Genomic DNA, 16658 nt, shown 5'->3' on the forward strand with positions numbered 1-16658 from the left:
GAATGCCAATTTGCGCAGCAGTCAGCACTCCAGCTCTTTTCCGCAGGCATAGATGGCTGGCAAATGTCAAGGAGAGGAGGTGCCAGTGGCCCAGAAGAAGTATTGTCCTATACCCAGAAGGTCTGAACCAAAAGACAGGTAGCATGGTATTTGTAGGAAAACAGAATAGGAAGCTACCCATATAAACAAATGCAGAAATCACAGAGAAACCCAGAAATAACTCAAAACACTTATAAAGGTATTTGGGCCACTTATTAACCTATTAATAGCACTAACGGACCTTTTTTGAAAAATTATGAGCTTCTTGAGTGACCCTCTGGATAAAAGATCACCTACCGTATTTTTCGGACTATAAGACGCACTTTTTTCCCTCCCAATATGGGAGGAAAATGTGTGTGCGTCTTATAGTCCAAATGCAGCGTGTGCAGCGTCTGTGTCCTGTCAATGAGAATCAAAAGGAGAGCAGCACAGTGCCTGCCTGCTCTGCCCCTCCTTCCCTGTCTGTGTCGCGTCATTGCAGGAGCGAGATATGAGAGGCAGGGAAGTAGGGGCGGGCCAGACAGGTGAATGAAGCGTGGTTTCAAGCTTGTCGAGAAAACCACGCCTCCTTCTCCCGTCTGGCCCGCCCCTCCTTTACTACCTCTCAGATCTGGCTCCTGCAATGAAGCCACACAGACAGGGAAGGAGGGGCGGACCAAACGGGAGGAGGAGGCGTGGTTTTCTCGGCAAGCTTGAAACCACGCCTCCTTCACCCGTCTGGCCCGCCCCTACTTCCCTGCCTGTGTGGCTTCATTGCAGGAGCAAGATCTGAGAGGCAGTGAAGGAGGGACGAGCCAGATGGGTGAAAGAGGCGTATTTTCAAGTTTGCTTAGAAAACCACACCTCCTTCACCCGTCTGGCCCGCCCCTTTTTCTCTTCTTGCATAGCTTCACTGCAGGGTGTCTCTTTCCATCCATGGATGATATATATATATATATATATATATATATATATATATATATATATGTTCAAATCACCCCCATATCCCTAGAATACATATAAAACAAAAACATTACTGTTGAAACACATACACATTTGGTATCCCTGTATCCGAAAGCCCCCGGTTCTATTTACATTGGTGAAATATTATATTATTAGGTTACTAGCTTTTACCCGCGACTTCGTCTGCGGTGATTTGAGAATTGGGCGGACACAGACGTGTGAAACTGTAAAAGTGCTTTAAAAAGTTTGGTGGGCTAGCAAATGTGATTTGATGTGTTATATTGTGTATGTAGTAATACAGACAATGTGATTTGTTATACAGCCTGTGTACAGGAGTATATATGTATCAGGTACTGTATTTAGCAATGATAGGAGATACATGTAATATATAGTATATACAGCCTGTGTACAGGAGTATATATGTATCAGGTACTGTATATAGCAGTGATAGGAGATACATGCAATATATAGTATATACAGCCTCTGTACAGGAGTATATATGTATCAGGCACTGTATATAGCAGTGATAGGAGATACATGTAATTATATAGTATATACAGCCTGTGTACAGGAGTATATATGTATCAGGTACTGTATATAGCAGTGATAGGAGATACATGTAATTATATAGTATATACAGCCTGTATACAGGAGTATATATGTATCAGGTACTGTATATAGCAGTGATAGGAGATACATGTAATTATATAGTATATACAGCCTGTGTACAGGAGTATATATGTATCAGGTACTGTATATAGCAGTGATAGGAGATACATGTAATTATATAGTATATACAGCCTGTGTACAGGAGTATATATGTATCGGGTACTGTATATAGCAGTGATAGGAGATACATGTAATTACAATGTGATGTGTTGTATTGTGTATGTATAGTGGAAAGCTATATGTAAATGTGAGTGAGTAGAGTGAGGGCTACTCCTGAGGAGACAGTAAGGAGTGTGCAGGCAGGTTGAGGCAGGAAATGCCAGGCAGTGTGTGTGAGTCTATAGCTGGGGCTAGGAGTCCTGCTTTTGTGAGTCTCCTGCTAGGAAGCCATGTTGTTTAGTGGCACCAAAAGTAGCCTGCGACTCAATCCTGAGGGAAAACTATGTTTGTGGAAAATTGCACGCAAATCCGTCCAGGCGTTTTAGCGTGATTGAGGAACAAACATCCAAACTCACAAACATCCAAACACACAAACTTTCACATTTATATTAGTAAGATTAAATATTTTACCAATTTTTTTTGCTTAAATTTTTTTTTTTTTCCCTATTTTCCTCCTCTAAAACCTTAGTGCGTCTTATGGTCCGAAAAATACGGTACTTTATCCAATGCAGCCAGACATTGTATGGTTAAGACTTAATAATAGCGATGCTGGTTCTAAAAAATAAATTTTGCACCTATGAAGCAGACCACCTGTGCTTTTCAGATGTGGATGATATTCTAGAAAAAGTATTGGGTAAGAAAAAGTACTTCTCCTAAGCCTTGTCATTAATTTCTTCCTCTTTGTGGGTTACCATGAGTTACAGGCTGAATTTCTGGGAGCCTTCCATTCAAGATTTATTATTTTTAGAAAATTGATATCTGGAAGAGGTGATCCGACTCCTACTAAAGAAGGAAGTTATAATCTGTCGGGGGAAATCATAATACCCCAGAGATATGCTGTCTGTAAAGAAAAATTAATTAACAGGCCAAGATCGGCTGCCGCCATCTTTAGCCCGGAGAATCAACAGAGACACATGGTGGTCGTGTATCAAAATGGATTCTACTTTAATGGTGGCTAGAACAAAGTATATATCACATGGCATAGACAGAACAGGATTGGCTAGTAGAATTAGCTTACATCTATTGGTGGAGAAGTTTGTAACAATAGCCCTGATGCATATCTATTGGATAAGAAACTGGAGAGAGGACACCCCCCCCTGAAGGCTGGCTTTACTCTAAAATGGAGTCTTGTGAGCACATGGTAGCCGCATGTATCAATCAAAATGGCAGCCATCAGCACATGTCTCAAATACACATCCTAGATGTCTATCTCATGGTATTCTAAAGACAATAGACATCCTTGTTGGAGACAATTAGCTTAATTACCCTTCTCTTGTCCCTTTATCTTTGGAAGGGTCTTTGGTCTTTGATCCTTTCCTAACAATGCCCCTGATTCCAGACGATCTGTCTCCATTTTAATTAGTTTCTTTGTAAGATAGCACAGTGCATAGTGTCTTGCATAACCAGTCTGACAAGATCCAAACTGCATCTCTCTGGGAGAGAGAGATGGACAGATAGAACCATCTCAACCCCCACCTCTATACACAATTTTTCATAAGATATTATTAGCCCCCCACAAATCCTTAGGCCGGATCCTCAAGAGAAATGAGGGTTCTATTACCCCATCTTCCTGTTGACGAAACCAAGTGGCAACTTTCAGGCCATAATAAACTTTTCTGCAAGAATTTCTTCATGGTGTCAGCTGACTTAAGTGACACTTATTACTATGTTCTTATCCACCAAGGCTCACAGAAATTTCTTTGGATCGCCATATTCATGGATCATCACCTCTACTTCCTCCACTTTCAGTTTCAAACTGTACCATTCGGGTTTTGTGCAGACCCAAGGGTTTTTCCAAGGTGATGTCGGGAGACGTGACCTTCTTCCATCTGCAGATCATTTACATTGTACCCTATTTACGTGATTTTCTAATCTTTGCCTCCCTACAAAGTCCACTCCTCTCCTATTGTGAAGGATATTGCCTTACCAAGCTGCTTGGCACACCTCCGATCACCCTTCTTTCTTACTTTCTACTCACGCCCCATGAGTGTGCCTGGGTCTATAGGATAACACAAAACAAGCTTTATAAATTTAATATATATATTTATTAACCCAGTTGGGTTGGTACTAGCCACTAACATATACAGAGATAAATATCAGTGGATGACAAGCAAATGCATATAAAAGCACAATAAAATAGATAAAATAAAATGTGAATAAAAAGGTAGAAAACAAACAATACGAAAATGAGTCTCTGAAGCCTGATTCCTATTCCTCAGGGTGCATGCTTAAGTCAGTAAGGAGCTTCAAATCTACTCACATGGCTTCCAGGTTCAAAACTCCAAGGGCATGTGTCCTACATGTTGGCCAGGAACAAAGAGAGCTTCTTCCCCCATGTGAGACCATATAATTCTCCCAGTCTCCTCCAAGGCTCCTCCATGAGTGATGTCATTAGGAGAGGAAGTCCCGCCGTCCATCTTGAAACCAAATAACCATAAATTGTCATATTTCCTCGCCAGATGACCGTAGAGCCAGGTGAGGGGTATGATGGGGTTCATGGCAAAATCCCCATTGCGTGGCACCAAGAATGACACCCCAATTCCCTTTTGGTAATGAGTTCAGTGTCTGGACCTTTCCCTTGTTCCCAACACTACTAAGTTTGGATTTGGAGCATTCAGTGCCGCCTTGCGCACCCGAGGAAATGATCAAAAAAATATTCCCTTTGAAGTTTGGAGTCTGGCTTCTGTGTGCTAAGCAGGGATACAATACACATATCCCTTTCTGAAATCTGTGCTGGTTAATCAACTTAGAAAAATTGAGTCTAGTACCAAGCCAGAAAATGATCTTTTTGGGTATTCTGCTAGATGAAATTATTTCTACCTTTATAGAAACGAGAATCGCTAGTTGCTGTGGTGAACTCCTTTCGCATTTCTTCTTCAGTCGCCATCAGAGAGGTATTGAGACATAGGGGACTCTAACATCTTTTATCTCAGCACTTCATTGGGTTCAAGCCCACTACAATCATTCATTCTTTCAAACTGGGACAAGATACAATCTTCCCTAAAGAAGAAACTTTGGATTCCTCAGAGGGTAAAAAAAATTCTCTGAGCTGAGATATGATCAAGAAAAATCTTCAGAAAGGAGTGTTAATCTCCACAGATGCTCCCTTGTGATACCAGCCACCTGGTCCTGTCCTGCTCAGCAGAGAAAGTAGAGTGACATCACCAGTCCGTCCTGGGGTTCTACAGCCCAGCAACCTCAACAACGAGCTGACATAAATGTGGAGAGACAAAGGGCTTTATCAGGAAAGCCAAACAAGTTTCTTAATGAAATGTATTTACAAATATACTTTACTTGTTAGGCTCTCCAACATGGAGATGGGAATACCCCGTTTAAGTGCTTCCTTTATTCAGTTTTATAAGCAAAATTCTCCAGAGTCCTTCAGTGGTTGATACTTTAATATTTTTAACGTTTTCCCAAGTGATCGGATTGCGCCAGCATGCTCAACCCTTTGTACCAGTTGGGTGACTCTAAAATACACATAGTATAAAATGTTTTGCACACTCTCAGATCCTGCTGCTGATGCAGTTCTGATACTTTTTGAGAACAGGAATGTGAACATTGTAGCTAGTTACTGCAGCAGACATGTCTGTTTTGGGACATTATTTCTGTTGCATGAAGTAAAGACTGCAATCGTAGAAGTTTAATGAGTCGAGTCTGATTTTATTTTTTTATTTTACAACATGGTCAGCTGTACTCTAAACATTTTTTTCTAGATGGGACATTCCCTTTAAATATTTGTCTTTGCAGGAAATTTGTATCAGTAAGACAAAGGTCTGACTATTATAAAGGTATATTAATTCATCAGTACAGAATTCTGGGCCTAAAATATGACCTGTTGATAAAAAACAGAACTTTAACTGCATTGGATAACCTTTATTACAAGTTCCCTAGAGCCCAAATTATTACCTGCAGAGTGCAGCGGGGGAGAGTTGAATTCTCATTGATCTGTGCCCCCTGCTGATGTTGCGACGCTCTTTGTTTCATGATCGACTCCGCTCTACTCTATGGACCAGCAGACAGAGTAAAGCAAAGTTGGTGATGGAACAGGGAGCTGAAGCAGCAGCAGGGAAGGCAGAACACACAGACTTCTGGAACCCCTTCGGGTGAACTTTATACGTTAGAAATAAAGTTAATCCAGTGCAGGCAATGGCATTCGCAAGCTTTATTTCTCGCTGCATAGCCCCTTTAAGTCTTTATTTTTAGTTCAATTTAAAATAGGAGGGCTTCCATCAGTAAGAATGGAAAAGCTGTTCTTGCGGAGCAAGTTATAATTATTTGCATGTTTCTTTCATAGGATGACGTCTCCAAGATTTATAGAATTTGTCTGCAAACATGATGAAGTTCTAAAATGTTTTGTTACAAGGTAGGTTTTAATAGTAATTGAGTAGAAAAGTGACATAATAATATTTTACTGACTCAGTCTAGTAGTAAATAGAGATGAGCGAACACTGTTTGGATCAGCCGATCCGAACAGCACGCACCCATAGAAATGAATGGAAAAACCTGTGACGCCGGCCGGCCGCCGGCAAAGTCACAGGTGCTTCCATTAATTTCTATGGGTGCGTGCTGTTCGGACCGGCTGATCCGAACAGTGTTCGCTGATCTCTAGTGGTAATATATTTAGTATGGTTTGTTCTATATCTAATACATATGTAATATGCCTCTTAGTAGCTGTAACACCACAGTTAGATCTTGGTTGCATGCAGTTTTTTTCTATAGTAAAAACAAATGATAATAATCAGTCCACTTTTCAATTCAAAGATTTCATGCACAGGGCCACACGGTGACTCAGTGGTTAGCACTGCAGCCTTGCAGCGCTGGGGTCCTGGTGTTCAAATCCTGCCAAGGGCAAAAAACCATCTGCAAGGAGTTTGTATGTTCTCCCCGTGTTTGCATGGATTTCCATCCCATATTCCAAAAAGACATACTGATAGGGAAAAAAAATGTACATTGTGAGCTCTATGTAGGGCTCACAATCTACATAAAAAAAAAAAAAAAAAAAAAAAGATTTCATGCACAGACAAAATTTACAGAGGAGAACTAGAAGACTAGATTATGGCCAGGGCTGTGGTGTCTGTAGGCCAAATCACTGACTCCAACTCCTCTATTTTTCCACAGCCCGATTCCTGCTCCAACTTAAATATTTATTAAGGGATCAAAGTCAGAGCAGGCATCACTGTCAGACAGCCATGATGGTCAGAAGCAGTAAAGATCATCTAATGCATTAAAATTCCTATGAAAGTTAATATGTATCAAATTATGCATCTGATTAATTATCAGTTTATTATAATGGTTAATCAAGACGTAGAAGTCAAAAATGACCCTGTATGTATCAAATAAGTCCTCTCACAAAAATGTTCCCACTAGAGAAGAGGTACATGATGAAAATTTTAGTAAAAGTAATCTTCTTGCAGGTGACTAGATTTGTAAGTTATTCAGTCCCTTTTGGTCCACTGTTGTGTCATGTATTGACGCTGGCTCTCCAAGACAATGTCTCGTCACTGTGTTATTTTGGAGGGCCTTATTGCTAGTTACAGTGGCGTAACTACCACCATAGCAGCGGTAGCAGCTGCCACAGGGCCCGGGACATTAGGGGCCCGGTGACAGCTGCTACCGCTGCTATCATTATTCTTGGAGGTCTTTTCGGACCCCCGAGTATAATGATCGGGGCCCCCTGTTGGTGGAATACTTTCCACCAACAGGGGGCCCCGAAGCTGCAGCAACACACAGGTGAGACACAGGAGCTGCAGCTCTGGCTCCTGTCAGCGCTGCAGGACGTTCCCCCTCTCTCCCCCCTCCCTTTCTCTGCTGTCCTCTGCCCACCAATGAGAGGAGGAGGTGGGGCTTATCCCTGCCGAGCTCCTGCCGTCCGTCCTGCACTGGAGGAAGAAAGGAAAGAAGGAAAGTGAAACTAAAGCTACACAGGTACGTACTGGGGTTACTTATTAATGTCAGGCATATGGGGGGATTACTTGTGTTTTAGTAACTCCATGTGCCTCATAGTAATAGCAGTTAACCCCATCATCTCCCTCACATTAACCCCTGTTTGCCTCACCATAAGAGTTACTGATATGGGAGGGAGGGAGATGATGGGGTTAACTGCTATTAATATGAGGCACATGGAGTTACTAAATTGTAATGCACAGGGCCAGATTTTTTATCCACAATTTGTCCTGGTATAGCAGTCAGCGGGTGACGTGACAGTATTTAGTCCTGTAGGGGCCACTAAGGGACATAATACTGTGTGCAGGGGCCACTATTGGGTATAATACTGTGTGCAGGGGCCACTATTGGGTATAATACTGTGTGCAGGGGCCACTATTGGGTATAATACTGTGTGCAGGGGCCACTATTGGGTATAATACTGTGTGCAGGGGCCACTATGGGGGATAATACTGTGTGCAGGGGCCACTATGGGACATAATACTGTGTGCAGGGGCCACTATGGAACATAATAGAGCGTGCAGGAATGCGTAGGAGGGACTCGGTCGAGATCTTCGGTGTCGGGGGGGGCCCCATGTCAAAAGTTCGCCACGGGGCCCCGCCATTCCTAGTTACGCCACTGGCTAGTTACATGACAAAGCTGAGAACTAGAAAGGAGTGCACAATGGAGAAATACAGTTACCTGTAAGAGGAATCACTTTGGTACGATTGTCACTATGTACTTATCTAACAGGCGGGAGAATTACCTTAAGGAAATTCTAACTATTGTTTTCTTTACTCAGAAACCCTAAAATCATATTTGATCACTTTCATTTTTTGTTGGAGTGTCCTGAACTAATGTCAAGGTTTATGCACATCATAAAAGCTCAGGTTAGTATAATATATGTTCATGGGTTACACTTTTTTTTTAATTAAAAAGTCTAATAAGTGAATTATTTTTTAACTAAGTGGCAGTAACTTAAAACACTAAATAACACTGTTTTTATATACATCAGATTTCTGCCTTTCTGTCCTTTCATGGGGCAAGGTTACAGCTTTAAGCACTAGACTTCACTGTATGAAAAAACTGCATGAGCTGTATCACACATCCTCTCCCCAGGGAGAACTTCTATTAGAACTTCCTTCTTTTGTAGGAGACAGATCTCCTCTTTCAGTTACTGATGATGATTAGACAGACTCCTGTCACAAAGTTATAATTACAAAGATTAACTCTATAACGATAATGAAGTTCTGTAATATATTATAGTATAGTACACTCCAAAAAACCATACTGGTAGGGAATCTAGATTGTGAGCCCTATATGGCACAGTGACAATGTCTGTAAAGTGCTGCGGAATATGATGGCGCCATATAAGTAAGCTAAAATAATAGTATATACTGTGCCATTGCTAATATGTAGATGACTAGATAATTTGTGAACAATGTAGTATTTTTTGTTCCACTATTATGGAACTGTATTCCCCATATGCCAAATTTAATTTAGTTAGATCAGTTTTTTAAAAAAATATAAATTGTGCAGTTATGACTTCTGATGGCCCAAATTGTATTGATCTTAATGTATAAATTAATCAGATTTATGCACAAGTAATTTTGAAAGTGAAGAACCCTAGTATAAATTCATACCATAGGTGCTGAGCTAAACTTTTGACATGTTTGATTATTATTATTCACTTGTATATCACCATTAATTCCATTATATTTGAGGGTTTACATACAGTACACAAAATATACAAAACAAATATACCGTATTTTGCGGACTATAATGCGCACTGGACTATAGTCCTGTCTAGGTTCATATATAAGACGCACCGGACTATAAGGCGCAGCGCTGTCCGATGCGCCTTATATGTGATTGAAAGTGGCAGCACGCAAACTTTGCCGGCGGCCGCTTAACCCCCCGCGTGCCAGCCGCTTCCATTCATTTCAATGGCACGCTTCCATTGAAATGAATGGAAGTGCTCGGCACGCGAGGAGTTAAAGGGATTCTACCATTAAAAGAAGTTTTTTTTCTTTTGACCACGTCGGAATAGCCTTAAAAAAGGCTATTCGTCTCCTACCTTTTGCCATATCCAGCTCCGCCTTCTTCCTGAGCTGCATCCTCCCCTTCTGTGTCGTCTTCTTTGGGCGTCATGGATGATGCATGCGCAGTCGGCTCTGGCTGCGAGAGCCTGTTAAGCCATGGGCTTTAAGGGTGCATTCACACGGTGGAAAATGGGGAGGAATTTGGTGTGGAATTTCAGCACTGAAAAAAAGCCTCCCATTGACTTTTCTGATGGCTGAAAAATGAACCCATTGAGGTCAATGGGAGGCTTTTTTTTCAGCGCTGAAATTACACACCAAATTCCTCACCATTTTCCTCCGTGTGAATGGTCCCTAAGCTTGTTTCTCCTCTTATAGACACACAACACTAGGGGGAGTCTCTTGCTGCTGCCACCCAGACAAGGGTTTGTAAGAAGAAATGCGAAATGCAAATTTTGATTTTTCAACTGTTGAATCCCCTCCATGTATTCCTTAGTGTTCATTGCAGTTTATGACACAAAAGTGGGAGGCCATGAGAGGAATTTCTGTGATTTTTTTTATTTTTATGTTTTTGTATGTTTATTCCTTGTCTTACCACACACAATACAGAGTAACAAGCTGTACGTTTCACCAGTCTTTGGTTTTGGCTATTAGTACATTGATATATTCTATCTGCAGTAGTCTGACTTGTACGGTGTTCATCACTTTTTATTCCAACTGCTAGCTAATGAGAATTGAGAAATAAATGTAAGTAAAGTTGTGAACCCTTCCAGGCTTTGACGTATAACACAGTAAGCGTAATGTCAGAGTGCTGTAAATCTGTGAATATGCAGTGGATATCTAGATATCACATTTGAGCAATTTAAGAAAAGAACACCTCGGTGAGGCTTTGTGCTGCTTCTTCTGGGGTCCTTTTTATCTGTTTTCCTCGGCTTTATTTATGCTAACATGGAAATGACTCTCTCAAGATTCTCTTTTCAATAGATCTTCTATTTGTAAAAGTGACATTCTTTTCTGTAGGCTATGAAGGAAAAGGTCTGGAATATTTTCTTGAATATTATATCACCAAGTTATTCACAGTCATTGGAAAATCTGTATTTTATTTTCAGAGTTGAAAGCATAATGTACATGTTTGACATAAATGAATTGCAAGAAACTACCGTATACTTAAAATAGTTTTTTAGCAGTCTTAGCCGAACGTTAAACTTATTGGGGGAGAACTTCTCAAGCCCTGCACTCAGGCATAAAAGAAATATAAGGCTAAGGCCCCCAAATAGCTTTTTACTGCGAGAAAAACCATGGTGGAAAAACATCACAGTTTTTCCCACCGCACTTTCTGCTTCCATTATACCTGTATGAACACCGTCAGAGTTTCTGTAGATATAATTGATAAACTGCAACGGCATTGTGTGGATGAGATTCGCTTTGCCGTGACTGTCAGACACTGTGGCCAAACCAAGGTGTTTACACCATGTAGGGTCCCGACTTAAGTTTTTTTTTTTTTTGTTCCAGATTATTTATGCAAAAATTTTAACATTTTAACACTACTCAATTCACTATGAAAATGTTGGTAAGGAGAAAGTTGTCTTGGTTGGCCTATATACTTGTGTCTACACCAGGGTTTTCAAATGTGATATGCTAAAATTTGCAAAATTCTCACTTAAGGGAATTCTACCACTAAAGCAACATTTTTTCTAATTACCACATCGGAATAGCCTTAAGAAAGGCTATTCGTCTCTTACCTTTAGACGTGGTCTCCGCGGCGCCGTTCCTTAGAAATATAGGTTTTAACCGGTATGCAAATGAGTTCTCCGCAGCAACGAGGGCGGGACCCAGCGTTCAAACGGCGATGGGAGCGTCCCCACTGCTGCCCGAGAACTCACTCCAGCGCCGCCTCCATCTTCAGCAGCAACCCCGCCTCTTCTGTCTTCTTCTGTTGGTCCAACGTCCGACGCCTGCACAGTACGCTCCTGTATTGAACTACAAGAGCAAGAGCGGCCTCCCAAAAATGGCCGCCAGAAACTAGCTAGTTTGTTAGGACCAGACACTAAATAGACTGATGGTGTACAGCCAGAGGGTTGACTTGGTAGAGGAGTCATTGTATGTGCAATTATCTCCCGTTAGGAAATTACTCTTATGCATGGTGGATGGTTTATGTGTGTGGACTAAGTGTATCACTCCAATTAACAAGGAGCGGCTGGTGATTTTATGTCCTCGAATCAATCACTACTAACGCGGTATTGATAGGTGGTCTCCACCATAGTCAGGAAATATTACAGGGTTAATCACACTTTTTACCCTAGTTCCAGTTAGTGTAATGGAATTACCAAATTTTTTTTCAAAGATGTCTTGTTATTTTAACTGCCATATGTTTATTAAAAATTGTATTATTTTTATCACCATGATACTGTAAAGTGAACACTAGAGATGAGCGAACAGTGTTCTATCGAACACATGTTCGATCGGATATCAGGGTGTTCGCCATGTTCGAATCGAATCGAACACCGCGTGGTAAAGTGCGCCAAAATTCGATTCCCCTCCCACCTTCCCTGGCGCCTTTTTTGCACCAATAACAGCGCAGGGGAGGTGGGACAGGAACTACGACACCGGGGGCATTGAAAAAAATTGGAAAAAGTCATTGGCTGCCGAAATCAGGTGACCTCCATTTTAGACGAATAGTGGATTTCAAATCCGGGTCATATGAGAATGTGAACTTTGTGACTATGAGACAGGGATAGCTGTACAGGCAGGGATAGCTAGGGATAACCTTTATTTAGGGGGGAATGTTATTAAAAATAACTTTTTGGGGCTCTATCGGGTGTGTAATTGTGATTTTTGTGAGATAAACTTTTTCCCATAGGGATGCATTGGCCAGCGCTGATTGGCCGAATTCCGTACTCTGGCCAATCAGTGCTGGCCAATGCATTCTATTAGCTTGATGAAGCAGAGTGTGCACAAGGGTTCAAGCGCACCCTCGGCTCTGATGTAGCAGAGCCGAGGCTGCACAAGGGTTCAAGCGCACCCTCGGCTCTGATGTAGGAGAGCCGAGGGTGCGCTTGAACCCTTGTGCACACTCTGCTTCATCAAGCTAATAGAATGCATTGGCCAGCGCTGATTGGCCAATGTATTCTATTAGCCTGATGAAGTAGAGCTGAATGTGTGTGCTAAGCACACACATTCAGCTCTACTTCATCGGGCTAATAGAATGCATTGGCCAGCGCTGATTGGCCAGAGTACGGAACTCGACCAATCAGCGCTGGCTCTGCTGGAGGAGGCGGAGTCTAAGATCGCTCCACACCAGTCTCCATTCAGGTCCGACCTTAGACTCCGCCTCCTCCGGCAGAGCCAGCGCTGATTGGCCGAAGGCTGGCCAATGCATTCCTATGCGAATGCAGAGACTTAGCAGTGCTGAGTCAGTTTTGCTCAACTACACATCTGATGCACACTCGGCACTGCTACATCAGATGTAGCAATCTGATGTAGCAGAGCCGAGGGTGCACTAGAACCCCTGTGCAAACTCAGTTCACGCTAATAGAATGCATTGGCCAGCGCTGATTGGCCAATGCATTCTATTAGCCCGATGAAGTAGAGCTGAATGTGTGTGCTAAGCACACACATTCAGCACTGCTTCATCACGCCAATACAATGCATTAGCCAGTGCTGATTGGCCAGAGTACGGAATTCGGCCAATCAGCGCTGGCTCTGCTGGAGGAGGCGGAGTCTAAGGTCGGACCTGAATGGAGACTGGTGTGGAGCGATCTTAGACTCCGCCTCCTCCAGCAGAGCCAGCGCTGATTGGTCGAGTTCCGTACTCTGGCCAATCAGCACTGGCTAATGCATTGTATTGGCGTGATGAAGCAGTGCTGAATGTGTGTGTGCTTAGCACACACATTCAGCTCTACTTCATCGGGCTAATAGAATGCATTGGCCAGCGCTGATTGGCCGAATTCCGTACTCTGGCCAATCAGCACTGGCTAATGCATTGTATTGGCGTGATGAAGCAGTGCTGAATGTGTGTGCTTAGCACACACATTCAGCTCTACTTCATCGGGCTAATAGAATGCATTGGCCAGCGCTGATTGGCCAGAGTACGGAATTCGGCCAATCAGCGCTGGCTCTGCTGGAGGAGGCGGAGTCTAAGATTGCTCCACACCAGTCTCCATTCAGGTCCGACCTTAGACTCCGCCTCCTCCAGCAGAGCCAGCGCTGATTGGCCGAATTCCGTACTCTGGCCAATCAGCACTGGCTAATGCATTGTATTGGCGTGATGAAGCAGTGCTGAATGTGTGTGCTTAGCACACACATTCAGCTCTACTTCATCGGGCTAATAGAATGCATTGGCCAGCGCTGATTGGCCAGAGTACGGAATTCGGCCAATCAGCGCTGGCTCTGCTGGAGGAGGCGGAGTCTAAGATCGCTCCACACCAGTCTCCATTCAGGTCCGACCTTAGACTCCGCCTCCTCCAGCAGAGCCAGCGCTGATTGGCCGAATTCCGTACTCTGGCCAATCAGCACTGGCTAATGCATTGTATTGGCGTGATGAAGCAGTGCTGAATGTGTGTGCTTAGCACACACATTCAGCTCTACTTCATCGGGCTAATAGAATGCATTGGCCAGCGCTGATTGGCCGAATTCCGTACTCTGGCCAATCAGCACTGGCTAATGCATTGTATTGGCGTGATGAAGCAGTGCTGAATGAGTGTGCTTAGCACACACATTCAGCTCTACTTCATCGGGCTAATAGAATGCATTGGCCAGCGCTGATTGGCCAGAGTACGGAATTCGGCCAATCAGCGCTGGCTCTGCTGGAGGAGGCGGAGTCTAAGATCGCTCCACACCAGTCTCCATTCAGGTCCGACCTTAGACTCCGCCTCCTCCAGCAGAGCCAGCGCTGATTGGCCGAATTCCGTACTCTGGCCAATCAGCACTGGCTAATGCATTGTATTGGCGTGATGAAGCAGTGCTGAATGTGTGTGCTTAGCACACACATTCAGCTCTACTTCATCGGGCTAATAGAATGCATTGGCCAGCGCTGATTGGCCAAATTCCGTACTCTGGCCAATCAGCACTGGCTAATGCATTGTATTGGCGTGATGAAGCAGTGCTGAATGAGTGTGCTTAGCACACACATTCAGCTCTACTTCATCGGGCTAATAGAATGCATTGGCCAATCAGCGCTGGCCAATGCATTCTATTAGCGTGAACTGAGTTTGCACAGGGGTTCTAGTGCACCCTCGGCTCTGCTACATCAGATTGCTACATCTGATGTAGCAGTGCCGAGTGTGCATCAGATGTGTAGTTGAGCAAAACTGACTCAGCACTGCTAAGTCTCTGCATTCGCATAGGAATGCATTGGCCAGCCTTCGGCCAATCAGCGCTGGCTCTGTAGGAGGAGGCGGAGTCTAAGGTCGGACCTGAATGGAGACTGGTGTGGAGCGATCTTAGACTCCGCCTCCTCCAGCAGAGCCAGCGCTGATTGGTCGAGTTCCGTACTCTGGCCAATCAGCACTGGCCAATGCATTTCTATGGGGAAAAGTTAGCTTGCGAAAATCGCAAACTGACAGGGATTTCCATGAAATAAAGTGACTTTTATGCCCCCAGACATGCTTCCCCTGCTGTCCCAGTGTCATTCCAGGGTGTTGGTATCATTTCCTGGGGTGTCATAGTGGACTTGGTGACCCTCCAGACACGAATTTGGGTTTCCCCCTTAACGAGTTTATGTTCCCCATAGACTATAATGGGGTTCGAAACCCATTCGAACACTCGAACAGTGAGCGGCTGTTCGAATCTGTTAAATATTATATATTTACAATATTCTCTAGCAGACATGGGGTTAACACTCTACTGACATCATAGTCTTATATTCTTGGAACATGGGTGCGGTTAGAGTACACTATTTTAGAAATCTCCTTACATAGCTACAAGATGGAAGGGTCTCACCGGCAAATACAAGATATTTAACAGAATCGAATTTCGAACCTCGAACATTTTAGTGTTCGCTCATCTCTAGTGAACACATACATTTGGCACAAATTCTGCCAATGCAGAAATTAGCCAAACAAAAGTTAATAATTCCCCTCATGATAAAGTTTTCCCATTACAGCGGTAAATAATTGGAGTAAAATTTGTATATATTTTTCGACTGAAATCTATTTGTTTCCTATTAGTATAGATAAATGAAGCCCGATAACGTTGCGGCCTCATTCACACAAGCAATTTTGCTGCTGCTTTGTTGCACCACCCTTGTCGGTTCAAGAAAGCAGCAAAGTTTAATTATGAATATCTCCAAAATGGGGTACTAATAATATGTTCTCTTATGCTTTAGTCTTTTAAGGAGCGTTGCGAATGGTTCTATGAACACTTGCTTGCTGGGCAGCCTGATACGGATATGGTACACAGACCTGTCAGCGAGAATGACATATTACTGGTCCATAGAGGTATGAGTTTCTAATCAATATTAACAGAATGAAATGTAAAATTTTTGTTTTCCAGAAAGTGTGATTAATCCTTTTACATCTTTAGAATCTATTTTTAGGAGTAGCTGTGAAGTGGTGTTTAAATCCAATAGTGAAAAACTCAAGCAAGGCATTGCAGTACGGTTCCATGGGGAAGAAGGCATGGTATGTTATAGTTTTTCAAAGTATGTTTTACTACTGTGTACATCTGTCCAGACTTTCATGTTACCTTAACATAGTATGCACAAAATGGCCATAGTAGATACCTGTGCTTTCATAATTGGAGCATTCCTATCTGGAAATTAGACATGTGACCTGGAGAGCAGCATAAAAATGTTTGTCGAGTTTTCAGTGGATTGGTTTCATGGTGAATCCACATTAGAATGAAAAAATCAGACCTTCCGAGTGACTTTGAACTGAGGTATGATT

The 16658-nt window shown here is 42.8% G+C and overlaps 1 protein-coding gene across 5 annotated transcripts in view; it reads left to right on the plus strand.

Annotated features, from left to right (window-relative positions):
• The window catches only part of HACE1 (HECT domain and ankyrin repeat containing E3 ubiquitin protein ligase 1), a 99953-nt gene that overhangs the window by 40810 nt on the left and 42485 nt on the right, over nucleotides 1–16658 (plus strand). For all 5 annotated transcript variants that reach the window (XR_012715328.1, XM_075268121.1, XM_075268123.1 and 2 more), the window contains exons 13-16: nucleotides 6107–6175; nucleotides 8538–8625; nucleotides 16100–16211; nucleotides 16297–16394. Coding sequence is in view for 4 of the 5 variants with exons in the window: in XM_075268121.1 (XP_075124222.1) it covers nucleotides 6107–6175; nucleotides 8538–8625; nucleotides 16100–16211; nucleotides 16297–16394 (367 nt within the window). In the remaining variant the exon portion in view is untranslated. The remainder of the gene's footprint in view (nucleotides 1–6106; nucleotides 6176–8537; nucleotides 8626–16099; nucleotides 16212–16296; nucleotides 16395–16658) is intronic.

The sequence above is a fragment of the Leptodactylus fuscus genome, chromosome 3 (assembly GCF_031893055.1).
Source record: "Leptodactylus fuscus isolate aLepFus1 chromosome 3, aLepFus1.hap2, whole genome shotgun sequence".
In the NCBI taxonomy this organism is placed as follows: Eukaryota; Metazoa; Chordata; class Amphibia; order Anura; family Leptodactylidae; genus Leptodactylus; species Leptodactylus fuscus.